This window comes from Ischnura elegans, chromosome 2, assembly GCF_921293095.1.
Source record: "Ischnura elegans chromosome 2, ioIscEleg1.1, whole genome shotgun sequence".
Lineage (NCBI taxonomy): Eukaryota > Metazoa > Arthropoda > Insecta > Odonata > Coenagrionidae > Ischnura > Ischnura elegans.
The window spans coordinates 116,338,714-116,358,596 of record NC_060247.1 but is presented as its reverse complement, the minus strand read 5'-3'; the positions used below and the strand labels follow the sequence as shown (position 1 = coordinate 116,358,596).

Genomic DNA, 19,883 nt, shown 5'->3' with positions numbered 1-19,883 from the left:
GAACAATGCATGGATTCAAATTCACAGTGTATGAACCATAGGGAGTCCATAAGTGAATGCCAGTCCCATACTTCATGAAGTAAAGTATGCTCCTATTCCAATGCATAATTGGACAAAACAGTACCTTTACCCTAACTTAGCATCCATATGACAACACTGAATGGTTCACACACAGTATGAATTGAATCGGGTCATACTGGAAAATATATCTTCATGCCTAAACCTATTTAGATATTAAGTGCACTCACATGCTTATTATACTTGGGATGATTGTAGAATTTATCCACATTAGCGTAGTCACCTGACTGGTCTTGTAACGAGAAGTAATGGGTTTTATTTTCAAAAGTAGTTCCGTAATCATAAGAAATAAAAACGGACGACGGTTTGCCGCGAACAGGAGTTGGATCCCTGGTGAGACAAATGATGACATCGGATTCTTCACCAGTCCAATGCACCATTAGCTGCTGGTGACTGTCGTTCAGCCTATTGACCTGAAAGTGATACGGATAAGGGTGTTAATGGTAAATAACGATCAACCACTTTCATTAAGTGCCTGATTATAAAAACACAATATGAAATGTTTGAGTAACATGTGATCGCCACACAATGCGACGCGATTAGGAAATCCAAATCCTAGAGATAGTCTAAGCATAAAATTAGACATTATTATAAAACATTGAGATACACTTTTAACGAACATACCACTGAAATTATGTCGTCGTCATGACTAGACGCACTTATAAAGTGCTCAAGCTGCGGCTCGATATTGCTCCCGTTTATGGGGCCACCCTCTACAGAAGAGTCTCTATTGAATATAAAACTCCGACCATGAGCGACCTTCGTGTCTTTCACATATAAATGTTTAGTCCTCGGTCCTGGTAAATCTGCTACTACTGAAAATAACTCAATATTCAAGAGGATGAAAATACATATGAATCTCCCGGGGGAAGCCATTTTTCTTGACTAAATACGACTAAATGACTGACACAGCTCACAACTTCCGCAACAGAAAACTTTTAACTTCAAGCCGTCACAACTACTACTTTTCAACCACGCATTCTCATCATACCCACATGGCAGAGGGACGAAGACTGATATGACGATCAAGCAGATGACTGAAGCGCAGTGTGAATGAACCCCAGTGATCTCGTACCATTAATGTGTTATCATCGAGGTCACAACGTTATTATCGGAGATAATGGGGTGGTACTGGTGGAGAACATTTCCCTATAGTGCATAATGTCATGGAGTAAGTGCATTCCAGACGGCTCACGGCAATGGCGGAGTTGGTATCAAGAGTTTTAATTCTCAAAGGGGCCTATTACGAACGACAGGGTGGTGCGCCTCCGCTAGGCGGAGTTTCCGTTCGGTATAAGGTGTCACTCCGTCCCCTGCTTTTAGGAATGGGTCGGGCGTGGTCGGACGCAGAGGCCTTCTCTGGGGGTCGGAGAGGAGCGATGCGGCGGAAGAGACACTTGTATGAAAAATACTGAGCTCTTTCAACTCCAAAACGGCAGTGGCCAATGGCAAGTGTTAGCAGTGCTCTAATTCCGCGGGAACTGTTTCTAGATGACGAATATTTCGGGAACGGTTATTTTGGCAGTCGATTAAGACAATAGTGGTATTTATGGATATATCGGGGCGTGTTCTATGTTGATTTACCTCATAACTATATCAAATGAACGAATTGTTTTCTCCTTTATTCGTATTTGTAGGATGAAAAGTTGAACGAAATAATAATTTGCGGTGACTTGCGAAGGAAATCTTTTAAAAAATCACATATAAGCAGACCCATATAGTGACAGATTGCATTGCAGACCATCGCAATTTTGCGAGAGGAGTATCTTTAGCGCCAACGAGCAAGATGAACCACCAACTCTTCAAAGCTGTGACCGCAATGCGCATTCTTAAAAAATTAATGAAAATCCATCACGAATATTTAGCTGGAGAGCCTTAATCGCAGACAATAACACTTAACTCCTGTGAAATAACAAAAAATCTGTTGATGAGCATTCCTTTCGTGTAAGTAACGGGGTTTGGAAAGCTAATGCCAATTCAGAGAGCACAAGAAAGACACTTTTTCAAATAATGAAAAATAACTTTTAGGCTGTTATCAATGAAAAGCCATAAAGAATTAAAGAAACGCAAGACACACAATTATTGTTAAAAGAAATTTTTATTTCAAGAAAATGTGACAGAGTTTCACCATTTATTTGGTTTCACGAATACACAATCACAGAAAAACAGGCTACACACAATACAAATGTAAAATCGCGAATCGGTTCCGCTGCCAACACACACGCACACCAGCTACACCGTATTTCAATAATTCAGGAAAAACCCACCAACGTTATAGTAGCTTACACCATTAAAATAATAAGAAATATCCAAATAAAATCGTCAAAAAATGGAATTCACTATCATTGTTATATTCATCACGTATAACTTACAATCAAAACCTCTATTTATTCACTGATTTTAACCCTTACATTATCCCACGCAAGTGGCGCAGGTGATTTTTTCAATACTATTCGTTGATACGGTAATATCCTTGAATAAACAAACTTCAAGACTTGCTTGATCAAACAAGTTTGATTATGAAATGTCACTTTACGGTGAATAACGGAGGTGAACACGCAACTGACAATCTTCACATTACTGTCAGTTAATTATAGATAGCGTAATAGCACAGGTTACAAACCAATCACGATAGAATACTGATAATTACAAGTCTTGACTGACATTTTTAACCTTGTCAAACCTGATTGCATTACAACCACTGACTCTGTGATTATCAGCAATAGATTAACGGTAGTTGTCACGGTGAAAATAACACTATTTTCGTTGTTCGTATGAATTTCCAAGTAGGGAACAAAAGTTGTATTCACCTCACGATACAAGCACAGGCAGTAGTAAATGACGAATTTTTTTGTACCTGGATGAAATGGATGAAATTATTTTATACAAAAGTATTGTGGGCATTAGAAAACATCAACATTGTTCTAATTACATAGATGAACGAGGTGCCAACGACAACATCAACTTAAATTTAGCATATCCATCTCCAACGGCCGTAGCTCAGTCTGCTACGATGTTATTTAGGTTTTATATTTTTTTTCCAATGCTCCAGTTATACATTTTATGCGCTCGCTCAGATATTAATATTATAAATAATACAAAATATGAGAGCTTCCGTGACTCCATCGGCAAATATTTTGCTTTAAAAACGCCAGCTCGACCCGAAAAGGGTAAACGAACGTCCGCCATTAAAAGGTCGGAGTCACAAACGCAGGGTATCCGGCCGTGGTGTCACTCCAACCCCTACAATTATTTTATTGTTCCTTATAGTAAGTTTGGGCATTAATAAAACATAAAATGATGCATAAAATGCTTAACTTCCTTTTCGTAATCCTTGTCAATGAAACATGGGAAGACGCATTTTACCACTTGCATTCACTGAGCTGATGCTTGCGTGTTGACGCACGCGTGTACGGAGGATAGGCACAAAAATCGCTGTTATTCGGTTACTTGCATAAAATTGCATCTGATTTTTTTACTTATGTCTTCATAGAACTGTACTTTCTTGTCAACAATTTACGTTTCCGCGCAAATCGACGTAACTTTTTTATAACTCAGCATTTTAGCGAATTTTTGCGAAAAAATTGACTTACTTCTACAGCAATCATCAACATGACTAAAATGTTGATACATAGATTTTATGATAGTATAATGTCAGTATAGTCCGAAGTTATTGTTCCAAAATAATTTTCGACGTAAAGCCAAAAATAAATCTAAAATACGTAATATCCGAAAAAAAAACGAAAAAAGCACGTTTCTGTCAGAAATAGCGCAACATTGACGCAATATAGGTATCTAAGTTAACGCATTTTTTTATAAAAAAAGAAAGCATGGAGTGTGGTGCCGAAGACATATTGCTACAGAACTTGCATAGTCAAAGCGGGTTCTAAAAAAAAAACCGAAAACATTATTTTGTCCACCTTTTTCCGGATTCGGACCACTGTCCACAGAGTCGGACGAAACAACGATGATATTGATTCAGATGACGATGACCTTCATTTATTCCTACTGTATATATGTTATTTAAATTTAATTAGTCATTCATTTCATACACAGAAATGTGTTTTCATTCATAATGAAAACAATAAAAAATACTTATATAATTTCAGTGGAATACATTTATAAAATTCCCAACCTTACTATATGGGATAATGTATACATACAGCGTATCGATGTATCTCGGAAAAGTTTTTTCAGGGTTATGTGTCGATATTTTTTACTCATTGATATTACTTGTAGGAATATAATACTTTATTATTACTGTTGAATGAAATAAAATAACTTTGTTTTATTCCACACATTATTTTAAATAGTACGACCCGGGTTTCAACATCTAGTGTTATCATCAGGTTAATAACAAAGTTATTTTATTTCATTCAACAATGAAACAATTCCACAGAACAACGCCTGAGACCGTGTCTTATATTATTTATTAATGCCTTTTATTACTGCCTCAGCACTTTTAATATTCAAAGAAGGGTATTTTACTCTTTCCGTCATTTTGTTTTACAGAGGCCCTTGATTGGTCTACAGCAAAATTAAAATTATATTCGGATTTAGGAGGTAATAATCATTTAAAAAATTGATAAAATCGTGGATCTACCTTCAATAATAACAGAGATATAAGTTTTCTCAAGCTTTTTGTGATTTCCGCCCACCGTGTTCCGTCTCTAGGCGGTTGTACAATGTACACAGAGGAAGAAGTGTGGGAGCACCTGGAAGAGAACGGGGATTCGGAATTCTCTGAAGACTCCAAGTTCGAAATTAGCGAGGAGGAGAGAGGAGAGGAGTATGAACCCTCATGCTCATAGTCAGGTACTCCGTTGCCGCCTTCGGCGCCCAATCCTGTTAAGTATGTCAATCCCTGGCCCATCCCATTTTTCCTATTCTTTCCCCGAACCCTATACCCCTACCGTCAGTCCTTCTCCATCCTAACGTCCTTCGCGGTGGACCCGAAGTTCAGTGATCCCTCAAAATATCACTTTCATGCAAAACTCAGCCCACACCACTCCACCCCAATTGTTTATTTTGCCCACCTTCCAACGATCCATTTGTTTATTTTGCGTCTTCTCTTCCCAGACACCCTCTTTCTGATGCAGACAAATGAATCTCCGAAAGCAAAGACTAGGAATTGGAAAAAATTGACGTATTAAGAGTTTTTTTTTACCTTCAGAGGCCTTTTGTTTTACAAGGGAAGTATTCATATAAACAAGATATCTCACTAACGGACCATGGATATCTTTTTTGACCTACCCTGCTTTCGGAAATACATGAGTCGTATTCGACTCTTAAGCATTCCTCAATCCCTTCATTTTTCACCAAAACCCAGTCCAAACGATCCTTTGCCTCATGATTTACTCTACAAAATCTTTAGATTCATCCCCTTTTAGATTCATTTCACTCTCCCATTGATTCCCTAGTAATTCCTTCCCGAAAGCTGTGCATACTTTTACCTTTATGGTAGACCCACCGAGATGATTTCCCTTAATAAATTCCGTCTTTCTGCCATTAGATCCTTTATTCTTTCATCCTACATTCCTTATCTCAAGCCACTCTTTCCAATAAAATATCAATCTAACTTCCCTGAACTCATCCAAGTGGAAGGTGGCAGGAAGAAGTATCGACGGTACAAGTAATGCTACACTGTCGGGAGTAGGAAAGAGACCGCATATCTGTACGAGATTTTGGGTAAATATAATATTTTTTCATTGCATGTGATTCCATTTTTCATTAGACCATGGCTCTAACATAAACAAGAAGAAACTAGAGATTTCCAAGCACGATGAAATCAGTCTTTCCCTCGTGTAATTAGACAGAAAACGCCATCATTGCTTTCGGTGATCGGGTACGTAATAAGGGGCAGAGATACTGAAAATCTCTTTCTAGCAATAAATATTGTTTAATTTTTACTCGAAATGATATAATTATGCACCAAATGAAAAAATATAATTATTGCGGTAAAAATTAGCATCATTTTCGGATTTTCGCAGAGCATTCGTCGTAAGATCCGCGATGCGTGGCCTGAATGAAGATTTCTCGTAAGATGCTCATTTGCAAATACTATTATTTCCAGTTTTTATGAATCAATTTTTATCTCGGGTACATCATATTGCAAAAATATGTTATTGGCTTGACTTCAGAAGATAGCAATGAGGAAAATGTGGGTTGATTCTTTTTGTTTCCACATCCATGTTTACTTCGGCACCAGTGTCTCTACCCCAGTGACCCGAAAAGGGCACGTGTCAGCAAAATCTTTCCTCATACTAACCCCATCTTTTTGAAGTGCCGATGGCAATCCCAAGAAAGCTATTCTCCTAGTTCTTACGAGTGGAATGACTTCTTACTACCACCCCTCGCTTCGGCTCCGTACCCCCTCCAATCTTCGAACAGCCGGCAGGAGTTGTGCACGCCTATAGACACCCTAATACACCGTCGTAAAATAATATTGAAAGCGGAGTGCCGCCCATCTCAAGCAGCTGCAGTAAAGGGTATGTGAAACCCATTTGTGTTAAATATCTCATGCTTGGGGGTGGTCGTATGAGAGGAAAGGTATTTGAGCTGGAAATGAGTAAATGAAATTGTGGTGAGAATTGTTATACATTGAATGAAATATACAGAAATTATTCAATATTCCAGAGCCCTACCTAGATGCTGATGCATACTAATAAAATAATATGCCGAAATATCTTGAACAGAATTACCATCCCAATGAAACAGCTGGCCGAGGCGATTCCTTGTATTTATACCTATTTTCCTCGTTCTTTTTTGGTTTATCCGCGTAGGAAAAAAATTGAAAGAAAACGGTGGCGCGGGGCTGAAGGTGACCTTAAACAACCCGCATCAATCGTCCATCTCTCTGTGCGGTTGACGTGATATCACGTCATAAATAAGAAAATGCACATCTATGAAATTACGGCCCAGAAATTTTCTCATTATTTTTTCCAGCTCTTTAGGAATCGATGTATGCGTTTTGCACTAAAAACGGAAGCCGCCAGAGGGAATAATACTGACTTTTACATGGTCAGCATTGAAAGTGCTAAGATTGCATTTGGTAATCGGTAGGAAGCAGTGGCGGCGCGTGTATATACGCATGTTAGCAAGTGCACACGAAATGGTGAATGAATTATAAAAGAAAACTATGTATTCCTTTACAACGAGAAATATAAAAATCCTGTGAACATCAGGGGCATACACAGGATCAAAACTTGGGGGGGGGGGGGGGCGGGGCAAGCCATAGTTGTTAAAGTTGTAGGTAAGATTTAAGCATGGAAAATTTGAATGGAATCAACATTTTAAGGAAACTAACAGCTCTTGATTATATTTTCAAATTATTTTCCTGAAAAAAATACTTATTACCATAAAGACATTTGCGACTTTTGCCTCTAGGGGGGCACCTGCCCCCTTAGGGTGTCCCAAAAAAACCGAAAGTTTGAAAGTTGAGGGGGCATTTCCATTTTCCTATGCGAATGCATGAAAAAACATTCCATAAAAATTTTCAGCTCAATCGGACAATATTTGACCCTGCCGAAACGCATTCAAAGTTTGAATTTTTGAGTTTTCCAGAATTCATGCAATGTTGCCTACCCTGCAGGAGGCTCGAGTGTTAAAAAACAACCAATTTTAAGTTCAAACCATCTCCTCTAGCTCTATAGGCGTTGACAGCAACACTTGAGTCAAAATGAGCTTCATAGCCACAACTCGGTGTGTTTACAAGTCCCGCTCGCCGTTGCGGCCGCCAGGCGCCAGCCGAGTGCATATCGCCCTGCCGTGTCGCGTTGAGATTCGAGTTATGCGCTTTTAGAACATCGCTCTGTTTATGTTAAAAGTATCCCGACTTAGTCTATCAGTCACTCGTGGAGTTTAGTGTTGTGCACTAACTGAGAACGTGAGGTATTGTCGTGTGTTTCGAGGTCGAGGCTGTTTCGGCGGTGGCCAGAATGAGCGTGAAATCGAAGAGTACTCCGGTTATGCGAAGTGCGACAAGTGCGTGGTTGGTGGGTAATGAGTCCAAACATTTGCCCGGCAATGGTAAACTCCCTACGCTGCGTGAAGTTCTCAAAGTTTTCTTTTACAACCTACACTGTTCTCCAGGATCGACGTCAGCGGCAGATGCAGCAAGGATTGCAATCAAAGAGTTACTTGCTGTGTGGGGAAAGTCTAATATTCCTACGCAGGAGGTTCAAGCAGCCATTAAGAAGCTCCTGACAGCTTACGAGAACTACCGTGCCCTTAGGAAAGACAAAAATAAAACTAGTGAGAAGTCAGTGTCCGCAAGAGAGGAATTCAGCAAAGTGCTCGACCGTCTGTTTGACATCGGCTGCAAAGACGCCCTTTCAAACATTACTGTGGAGGAGGACAAGCTGTTTTACATATCTATGAAAACTGATTGAAAAGGATATATGGCGGGTATTGATATAAAGTGGTGTAAGTGTTTAGAAAACCGTAAGAGACTTCAAGAAGAGGATTTTTAAAGGAAAAAACGGCATGAGAAAGAAAAGGAAATATTGGATGAGAAAGTGGACCTCGTTCGACAGATGTCTGCGGAGAGTACGACGAGTTCGTCGGATTCGGAAGAAGGTAATTTTTTCCGGGTGCGGGAAGGGTGACCAATATGGTGGAAGAAAGGGAGAAATAACATTTTGTTACTTTTACAGAATTTGAATTGCGGACAAGGTCCGGAAAGCGCCGAAGAGTAAGTATACTGCCCGACAGCCTTGTGACTGCTTCCCTAGATCGGACTCAGACGTCCTCTGCCGCTGGGTCTATGATAATCCAGGCTGTCGCCAATGCGACAGCATCTGCGTTGGGTTTTAAAGGGGATGAAATCCATTTAGTATCTCTTCCAAATATCTTCTTCTTCTCTCTCTATCTACATAGAATGAGAGTAAACAAAAGGACCGAGACAGTAAGAATTTCACCCTCAAGTTCCTTTAGCAGTGCACTGGGATGGGAAATTACTTCCAATGCAACGAAGACGACAAGAGGCTGTTTGAAGGATATTTCAAATGTAGATGACATTATCAAATTTTGTATTCTTCAGCTGCAGGTTCGTAAATGGTAAATGTCAGGATGTTCAGGGTGATTTAAAGTCCATCCTCAGGATTAGTATTTAAAATTATGCCCCATATTATTTTGGAACCTCCATCCTCGAGACGACTACAAAGAACTTTTGGAGTTGTGTATAGTGTGGTTGGGTGGTGTGGTTCCCAAGAAAGAGAAGTATGTGGTTCGCCCCCCCAGGCCCAACTGCCAAATCACGGTGGATGAATAATGAGCTCTACGCTTTTAAAACGTGGATTTTTGGCAAGCAATTGCGTTTGTCGACACATGACAGTGACTATTTATTCAAATTGTGTTGCTTCATTGCAATTGTATATATGAAACATTGGTACACCTGTCCCTTGGCAGTGAGCGCTCTGAGAATGGATCTTGAGCTACTTAAAGTCCTTGCTCGGAAGAAAGACCCTCACTACGCAGCAGCTTTGGCCAATTTTTGTAACCATCTATGGTTAAAACTTTCGAAAACTTGAATTGTATTGCCCTCTTCGATGAAATGGTTTCTGACGATGAGAAAAGAGACATTGCGGAAGCAATCAGAGACAATGAGGGGTCTGATGATGACGCACCTCGGGCTACTCTTCCGCCTAATCGACCTATTAGTGAGCTGACTCTCGCTGACTTCGCTTCGAAAAATTCTGTGAAGTTTTTCAAAATTATTGGTATTTCGCCGGCATTTTCGCTGCAAGATCCGTGCACATGGAAAAGTGACGTAGACTATCAGAAGGGCCTATCTATAGTTCAACACCTTAAGGTTGTTAATGATACTGCAGAGAGAGGAGTTCAATTAATAAAATATTTCCTAGTCAAGAAAAAATTGACAAATGATGAGGCTCAGAGGCAACATCTGTTACTAGTTGTTAAGCGGCATAGGAAAATGTATGAAAAAAGTGGCAAAAAACTCTAGTTTTTCATATTTCTTATTGTTCACAGTGCATTTGTATCCGCATTATGACAGTATAATAATAAGAAAGCATTTTCTTACAGAGGTTTCTAATTTTAAATCCCCCAAGACCCTAAGAGCTAGGCAACATTGCATGAAATCTTGAAAACTCAAAAATTCAAACTTTGAATGGGTTTCGGCAGGGTCAAATATTGTCCGATTGAGCTGAAAATTTCTATGGGATGTTTTTTCATGCATTCGCATAAGAAAATGGAAATGCCCCCTCAACTTTCAAACTTTCGGTTTTTTTGGGACACCCTACTGCCCCCTCCTGCTCCTTGCTGGGTGGTGAACATATAAATTGGATATGAAGCTACAAACAGTGTGCGGTCCGATGGCATGGCGCCGGAGGCATATTCGGTCTACGCGATCGTTTGTCAATGCTCGGGCGGAACAAGGTAAGCGGGGGGCGTGCAATGTTCACATGGGTGCTGGTAGGAGACTCAACTCCACGTGAGTGCGAAAGCGCATATTTGATGAGTAACTCGCAGGTAGTGTAGCTGCCACCTACACTACCTGCGCTCAGGATCCAAGTCCGTCAATGCATTCAGTGCAATTTGGCCGTCATCATTTGAACTTTTTAATCATCGTATATCTTCTCCAATGCTCACCCTGAATATATTACCACCGGCCGCCACTGGTAGGAAGTTCGCCGGGTCAGCTAGTATATTCATAATCTGGCCGAATAGGCTATCAGATAGCGACAAGGAAGTATTCACTCGACAACCACGGATTATGATGAAATTGGGAGAGATATGCTCGAATATCGAATGGAAGTTGTAAGGGTTTTATATTCAGTATTGTAATACTATGCGAGAAAGAATGATTCCTTTGACGCAGTACTGCAGCCTTCTGCAATTCGGCACTGGATCATCGGCAAATTTGTGAGATAATATCGCCGATGGCACTTTGTTGGAAGACATGCTACTGAGCCTTTTTGTAAAACTTAATGAACTCCATTAAATAAGGCAATGAAATATTATCCATGAATTAGTTTCATGGTGAAAATCTGAGGCGAAACTGGAGACATATTTATGATAATAGTAGTTTTGGGTTTGGAGTTTATTATTTCAGGAATAAAGAGCATATAAATTGTAAAAGTTTGCGAGCAACAACATGCTAAAAAGTTACACAAAAGAATTCACCATCTTTATCGATTTGATTAGCTCAAACATTCTCCTGGGTACTGGTGTTTTTGATAAACGCCGAAAATAAGGTATTCTCGGGCCACTCCTAAATTTAACGACCGCGTAGACACGCGTACAAATGAATTTTTTTTTTTTAATGTTTTACATTTGGTGGAGACTGTTTAACAATCTGAAAACAAATCACTAGTTTTTACTCTTCGGGAAATTAGTCCCCAACAATGAGGGAAAATGAGGGTTTTAACCTCGGGAAATCGTTAATGGATGGCATATCAGCCACTCAGGTGAAGTATCACCGGAAAGGGTCGTCAACAGGTCGGTTGTAGTGCGAAGTTTGGACTTAAAATTTGATGTTGTATACTTGAAAAAAAATCCTGTATTAAAGTTAAAAATCAATATTGTAATTGGTAATTTGTTATCGAAGACAAAAAATTGGATTGGACTATAACATTCTGTGCGAAAAGCAATAAATATCTGAATACACATAATCTCAATAATTTTGTAACCATTAATGAATTATTATTATTATTATTATTATTATTATTAAAGTATTCTACCGATTAAGGAAGGTTTCCATGGAGCGCTTAAGAAGGATTCCGGGAGCCTCCTCTTACATCACGCAACTCCCTCTTCAGTGTACCATTAACACCTACTACCATTAGTTCTATCTAAAAATCCTATTCTTTTCCTTCCCCTCCCTCATTAACGTAACGTTCTTCCCTCTAAGACTGTTTTCAACATCCCATCCCCGCTAAGTACTCGTTGCATCCATACCTTCTGCCTCCTCCGTGTCTCATCTAATAGCTGCCTATCCTCACCCACCATGTCCAGCACTTCGTCGTTCCTCCTTCTGTCCGTCCACTTCACTTTCTCCATTCTTCGCCACATCCACATCTCGCATGCCTCCGGTCTTATATCTTCCTCCTTCCTAAGTGTCCACGTTTCTGCACCGTAAAGCGCAACACTCCCGATCAGACTCTTCACTTGTCTTTCCTTTAAATCCTTACATAGCAAACCTCCTAGAAGCTCCTTTCTGTTCATGAACGCCCCCTTTGCTTATGCCATTCTCTTCCTAATATCCTCAGTACTGTATCCGTTTTCCTCTAATGTGGGGCCTAAATAGTTGAACTGCTCAACCTGCTCAAGTTTTTCACCACCCACTTATATCTTAAGCCCAACATTCCTCTCTCGTGAGGCTTTGCAAAACCGCATAACCTTAGTTTTCTTCTCATTAATCCTTATCCCATATTCCTCGCAACGCTCGTGTAACGCATCCACCAGAGCCTGAAGCCCCCTCACTGACTGGCTAATCAACGCCTGATCATCAGCGAATCTCAGTGATTTGAACGTCATTCCTCCCACTTTTTCTCCAGCTTCTTATTCATCCCACGCTTCCCTTACCATCCCTTAAGCGTACACGTTAAAGTGCAGCGGCGATGGAGGGTAGCTTTGCCTCACTCCGCGGCCCATTCTTGCCCACCCAGATTCACCGTCCGCTACCCTCACTTGCGCAGTCGGTGCCATATACAGATTACGAATCAGTCGCCTATCCCTCCAATCTACACCTATATTCTTGAGAATATCCATTAACTTTACCCACTTCACTCTATCAAATACTTTCTCAAAATTCACAAAGCAGGCATACACGTCCTGGTCATATTCTAAGTTCCTCTCCACCAGGGACCCCATTATCGCTATTGCGTCACGAGTTGACTTCCCTTTTATAAAACCAAACTGATCATCGCCCAAATACTCGTTTGCCCTCGCCTCCATTCGTCTGTTCAATATCCTCAGTACCACTTTCGCCGCGTGATATATTAAGCTAATAGTCCTATAGTCCCGCATTCAATAAATTTGTATGCTGTTTCCATTAACAAACCTGCGTAATAGGTTTACTTCCGAAAAAGGGGAGAGAGGAGGGTTCAAAGACGAGGGCGAAGTTATGAAGGAAAAGGCAAATATCTAACGAATTCGGGAAAGAAAAAATGGGAGATATAAGATTAATATCTTAGAGAGTTTTGGCATCTCAGTGGCGTAACTATGGTAGGGAATTAGGGGATATTTCTCCCCCCCCCCCCCCCCAATGCCTCTGTTAATCAAAATGTTTTTTTTTAATCTTGTCTGGATTTGATATATGTTGCAACTGCATCTGCTTAAAATTAAATTCTAAGTGCCAAAATGATTTAAAATGCACTTTTAGGCATGTTAACAATTTTTCAACAATTTTAATAACTCCCCCTTTTCTGATGGGGTAGCCCCACTTACCCGCTTTAATCCCCTCCGCCCCCAAAGGCATAATCCTAGTTACGCCACTGCGGTATCCCATTGAGGAACTAGCGAGTGTCGCTGGTAAAGGAAGGGTTGGGAATTTACAGAGGAAAACTACGTGGTAGGTGGGGCTCAACAGGGACTAGAAAGGAGAGGAATGCAGAACGAAACGGGAAATCCAAAAGGTGGGAGAGAGCGGCGTTTCGTATTACGAAGGTGGCATAGAGAGAGTTACTTTCCAGAAAAAAGAATCAGGTATTGAGAATGTGGGGGCATGCGTGTTTACCGACACATAGGAAAGATCAAGATTCCATTGAGTAAGAATGCGGAAGACAGAGCTGAATGGTTAGCAAGAGTATAAGTTACGTAGTGTAAGTCGATGATAATATATACTTCTTCTCTACGTTTATGTAACAAAATGGGCTGAAAACTGGCTCCGCCATTTTGTTATACATCTATAGTTATTGATGACAAGAAATCTTTAAAAACCCTTCAAAGTAAAGGAAAAGATTTGCCAATTATGATGGCATAACAGAGTTTTCGATAAAACTATTCATGAAACCACTGCACGAGGATAAAGTTAGCAATTTTTAGAAAAATTCGAGGGTGGTCGTTTCTAGCTAAATCTGTTCAAATTGACCCCACATATATTGTTAACGTGAAAACACAGCGAAAAAATAATCTGGAAAGATATGCACAATTTAGTTGAGAGTATGTATACGAAGTTTCAACTTCCTAGCTCAAAAAAAATCGTTTTTGAAGTTTTGGCCAGCTTTTTTCGATGCTAGCCCACTGTGCGTCGGCATAAAGAATTCAACGTTCGAGAAGACTGAAGTGGAGAATTGAGAGCAGAAAGCTTTGATACTATTACTTCGGAGAACTGGAAAAACTATGTTGAGCACGTCAAGAAAGTGGAGCATAAATCAAATCCAAAGGCATTTTGCATGCAGACAATTTTCAGAATGATGTAGAGGAGTTGATTGTTCGTATGACATCGTCTCCAACCGCGGAGCCAGGGCCACAGCCGAGCACACCCCGCTACATTAAGGAATCGGAAAGTCTGTCGGACTGCTAAACGAGAAGGTATGGAGGGACTATTACCATTTATTACCTTTTTTGTGTTCCTGATGATTACGACGCTCGTGGACTATTAATCCTCAGGCAAGGAGTGTTTATTGAGATTTGAAAGATAATTGCTATTCATAATTTATATGCGTTACAAAGTGCATCATAACGCTGGCCAAACCATAGTCAATAAATTGAAGAAGAAAACAATGCTTAAAAACATCAGCACTTGCCCTAATAGGTGCGTGTGTGGGCAATGCGTTAAAATACTTGTATCCAATGTTTCCAGGAATGTTCTTTACTTACCTCGACCTAAAATTATGCTGGGTGAAAATAATTCTGGTGGTAGTGAATTATTGTTTTAACATAATTACGCATACATTTACTGTTTCGTTTTCATGGAGTTTATTTCGTTTTATCTCCTTGCATGAGTCGATAATGTTTGGATCCACACTGATATGAGAGAAAGCTTACAAAAGGTTATGGATGGTTATTCAAGTAGGACGTTCCAATGTTGATCTTAGGAGTAGTAAAAAGAATCGGCTACTACTTATTCCTGACGGTCTAGTTGATTTATACCTGAGTTTTTATTGACGCTCTCCGCAATATTAAGGCACGTATGAATGCTTAGAAGCAAGGTATCAGTAAGGTCACCTTTCTTACGGCAAACGTCTTACCGCTTACGTCAGTGGAATTAGACGTTTCCCTTACATGATAACATTAAAAACCCAATTCTCCGTTGATATGAACCTCGTTGTCTTATACAACATCGCATTTCATGTAATACTTGCCAGAGCCAAACAATAATGCATAACATGGAAGGAATGGAATTAAGTATCATTACGGAATGGCGATAATTTTTATTATCCTTCAATTTATTGCTGTTTTTTATATTACAGATAATTAATTATTCAGCTTGTGCATTGAATAAGTATATACATAAAATAACAAAAGACTTTTCCTTTTATGTTGCAGCAAAGGTATTCTAATGTACGCTAAAAAATTCCTAAATTTACGCCGTCTTTCGTGCGATCCCTAACTCCTTTCTCAATTAAACCATTTAGGCGCCCTATTATGTGTGGTTGCATACGCTGTCAGGATGCCAGCCGTCGGAGCGGAAGCTTGGCAACACTGTTCTCCATAAGGCCCGTATGTCAACTAAATGTGGAAAGCTCTATACCAACCCAAGTAGCGTAGCGTATTTCCTTTATTTTCTGAGCATCATCTTTTTAACAGCATTTTTTTCCAAAATATTCCAGGAAAAAATTATTCAAATAATTTAGTATGGATTGATTTACAATTTTATGCAAGCCATTTCTGTTTTTTTATGACCCATTCCTATAAAGAAGGAATTTTTTTCTTTCAGTGACGATGGATTTGAACGTGGTCTTGAGTTTCACCAGTGCATTAGGATGAAGTCCCAGAGCTTTGATCCCTACGCTGCTCCGGCCTCCTGCCGCCCAGGGCAGATGTACAACAGGACAAAGGGCTAAGTCAAAATTCCTGGGGATAGTTGTGAAGGAGGTTATGAAACACGTTTCCTGCCAGATCTTCTTCCATGCCCATTCAAGTAATCGAAAATGCCTGAAAGGCATAAACTTAATTTTAGCTTGGATTTTCATTTTGTACTATTAACATATTGAAACTAAATTTCCTTGCATTTTTTCAGCGAGAAAAAGGAATTCATCCTTACAAACAGGTATAAAGGGAGAAAATTCTACGTATTGGGCTCCACGACTACAAACTTCAAGTCCTCCCTGTTGAAAACCTTAAAAATGTGGTAGCCGTTGAATTTGATCTGAGAAACAATTGTGTGTATTGGGCGGATATCAATGACGATGTTAATGGAGTATGTATTCATAGCATTTGAATATTTCAGGATATGTTGATGTTGTTTTTCTTTGTTTTAACTTCGCATCTCAATTTTCAGAGGCAGTGTTTTTCAGATGGAAGGAATTGCCTGAGACATTAGTGGTTACAGACCTGGGCGCCATCGAAGGCATAGCTCTACTCTGGTTGAGCAACCTGCTCTTCTTTGTGGATGCAATGAGATCCACGATTGAGGTGATCCGAATTGATACAAATGGGCTGGGCAGAATGCGCAGCAAAATCCTTAATTCCACCGTCCTCAGGAAACCTCGAGGCATTGCTATTCATCCCATGCAAGAGTAACTATAATCCTGAGCTCAATCAAATGTGCTCTTTTGTTTCCTCTCTGTCTCGTCGACTGCTTCAAATTGGTGAATGGTCTCAGTGAAGTTTTCCTCGAGTTGGTGTTACACTTATATTTGTTACTCTTCTTGAGTTGGTATGGCTAATTTGGTCAATACAGCAGAGCATCTTAGTTAAAAAATTATTACAATTTTTCACACATAATATTTACAGCTCATAATATCATTAACTACTACATGAATTAACTGCTGAATAAATTTCCTTGTCGTTACAGAGGTAAAAGCGCAATGCAGTAGATGATCGATGATCCGGAAATCTAAATACCTAGCGTAATGACCGTAAAAACGTAAGGTTTTCCGAGTTTTTCAAAATTTCTATTTTTTAAAAATTGCATGGTCAAAAAACAGCTATCTCAGTGGTTTAATTTTTGTCTCATAACCTAGCTGTATCATAACCTTCACACCAATCACACAAAAGCTTTTCTATCACGGTATCAGTGCAGGTATGATGTCCATTTCTCGAACTTTTCGGACTTAATTGGGAGAGAAATGGAAATGTGTTGAAATTTATAATGTGCACGACGCACGTCCAAATTACTCGAAATGTATTCGAGGTTGCCTACAGTTTTATGAAAAAACTAGAAATCAGTGGCGGCTTGCCCATAAGGACTCTCGGACGCGACCCCTCCCCAAGATTTGGAAAAGAAAAAAAATTAAATATCTATTAATTTATAATTATACATTTCATTAATTAAACTGTTTTTTTTCAAATTAAAGGGAAATGGGATGAAATTTACATTAGGCACGACGCACGTCCAAATTACTCGAAATCTATTTGAGGTTGCCTGAAATTTTATTTAAAAAACTTGGAACGTGAATAATTGTTTATTTTCCTCCTTGAAATATGATTACCTATTTTATCATCCATTCAGCTCCGACCGTCATAAAGAGGAACTCTACTAACATATTTTATTTACATTCAATCATTTTCAGGCAGTGAGATTCGACATTTTGGTTAAACACATTTCTTCAGATGTCGTTTTCACAAGAGAAAGCTCTCTTTTCTCGATACACGATGAATCTAGCTCAAAGTTGAAAATTCAGTGATAGCAATTAACGAAATCTGATTACAAAGAAATAAACAATACCAGCACTTTCTCAATTATGCTGAGGATTCTTTATATAAACATGGGATTCAGTGTCCTTACAAAAAGTTCGAAGAAGCCTGAAAAAACATTAATAGGTCAATTTTTTTAAAGTCTGCCAAACTTCCTTAAAATCTAACATCTATCTGTTAGTTTCAACAATCATTTCAATCAGACTCCTTCCCATAATGGATCTGGTGTTTCTTCTGTTATCTCCTTTTTTGCACCTTGCAATGAAACTGAGCTTAAGCTTAAGCCTAGGCTGTCACTCGATCTAGGATTCAAACATAGTTGTGGCACAGATGTAAGTCCCAATATCTTATATGGCATCTGTTATGAATTCCTAAGCTCTCCTTTACTAATGTTATGAATGAATCTCTTAACTTATGTATCTTCCCTGAGCCTCAATCAGCTAAATTATTTCCTGTGTGAAATAACAACAGCCGCAGCATTTCAATTTTAAATGTTCTCAGAAACTTAAAAAAATATATATTACAATCAACTTGTTGTATAATTAGAGCGCAATCACATCATCTCCTCTTTCCAGCATGGTTTTAGACAGCGAAGATTCACCTTCTTCAGCGTGTAACCAAATGATTAAAAATATTTTGTTAGCCCTGGACAATTAAAATGAAGTTTCAAGCTTCACGTCATTTGTGTTCTCTGTTTCCCTTATAAATGAAGTCATTTTACCTTACTGGCGAAAGTTAGATGGTTATCCTCACCAACAATGGTAAAATAATTTCCTCTTTTACTGTAAAAATTACTCAGGGCGTACCACAGGGATGAATCTTGGGTCCTTTACTTTTTTGTTTACATTAGTGATCTCCCGGATTAGATTATTTATACCAAGAAGGGCGCACCCATCCTTTAAGCTGATGACACCAACTTCATTCTTCTTCCTCCAATCTCCAATCCTTGTTAATTTATATTCAGACAGCCTCTGACCAATTCATTAAATGGTGTCTGAACAATCGTCTTGCGGTAGACATTGATAAATCTCAATGTGTTACGCTATGCTTGTTCAAAAATTTTGACAAATCTTTTTTTACAAATATCCAGAGGACTTCTACTTCCCAGGTAGGTTGTTTTAAGTTCCCTTGTATTCACATTATTATCTTGTTGCTTTGGATACTCATCTAAGCACTCGAGCGAATGAATTCAGTTCTGCTTGTTACCTCATTCATACTATCTATCCTTCCATCACCACTTATATCCTTCTTACTCTCTACTAAGGCTTGTTTTATTCTCATGTTAGCTACAACGTAATTCCCTGGAGGTCTTCTCCTTTGGCTCTAAAAATATTTGAAATTCTAAAAGAGTTATCAGACCCATTGCTGAAGCTGCCCCTTGAACTCCCTGTCGGCCCCTGTTTAGTGACTTTAACATTCTGCCCTTACCCTGTGTATTGGAATATCCAGAGCCACAATAGTATTAAATCAATTAAATATCACATGGCCTCTAACCTTCAACACTTCTAGTTCCGTCTACATTATGTATGCCACTCAATTTTTCAAAGATCGCATAATAGGTCTAACTCTTTACTCTGATGTCACTAATGGTTACTCTACCAGAAGATATCACAATATTCGTACACGTACCTTATGTACGATCAAAGAAGTGGCAATGAGGCTATCTAACATTTGAGTCTCCATGATTATCAATGTTTTGGTCAAAGTAGGCGTGGCTTTCCTACCCAAGTACCCCCCATTCCTGCCACACTGCGCTCAACACTCGGAACCAGTGGTGCCCCCTCCAATATATATACAACCTCCTAGTTGAAAACACATAGAACAAAATGACGTCACAGCCCTGAGAATATGACTGCGTGGTGTTTCAGCGCTTCATTATTTTGAAATTTTTTATCATTAATATCTCACTTAAAGAGTACCTAACTATTCTCATGCCCACTCGGAATTCAGCCTATTTGAGTTTTAAATTTTTTAAAGTTCACTCCCCAAAACCTCAGTAGGATCTACTGACACTTTTTAAGCAACCTGGCTGACTTTTG

At 39.3% G+C, this 19,883-nt stretch overlaps 1 protein-coding gene across 1 annotated transcript in view; it reads right to left on the bottom strand.

Moving 5' to 3' along the window:
* LOC124154467 (sortilin-related receptor-like) overlaps positions 1–1,076 on the bottom strand; it is a 91,997-nt gene extending 90,921 nt beyond the window's left edge. The window contains exons 1-2 of the mRNA XM_046528217.1: positions 703–1,076; positions 249–491 (exon numbers count right to left, since the gene is read on the bottom strand). Coding sequence (XP_046384173.1) covers positions 249–491; positions 703–954 — 495 coding nt within the window. The 5' untranslated portion in view covers positions 955–1,076. The remainder of the gene's footprint in view (positions 1–248; positions 492–702) is intronic.
* Positions 1,077–19,883: the final 18,807 nt, after the last annotated feature.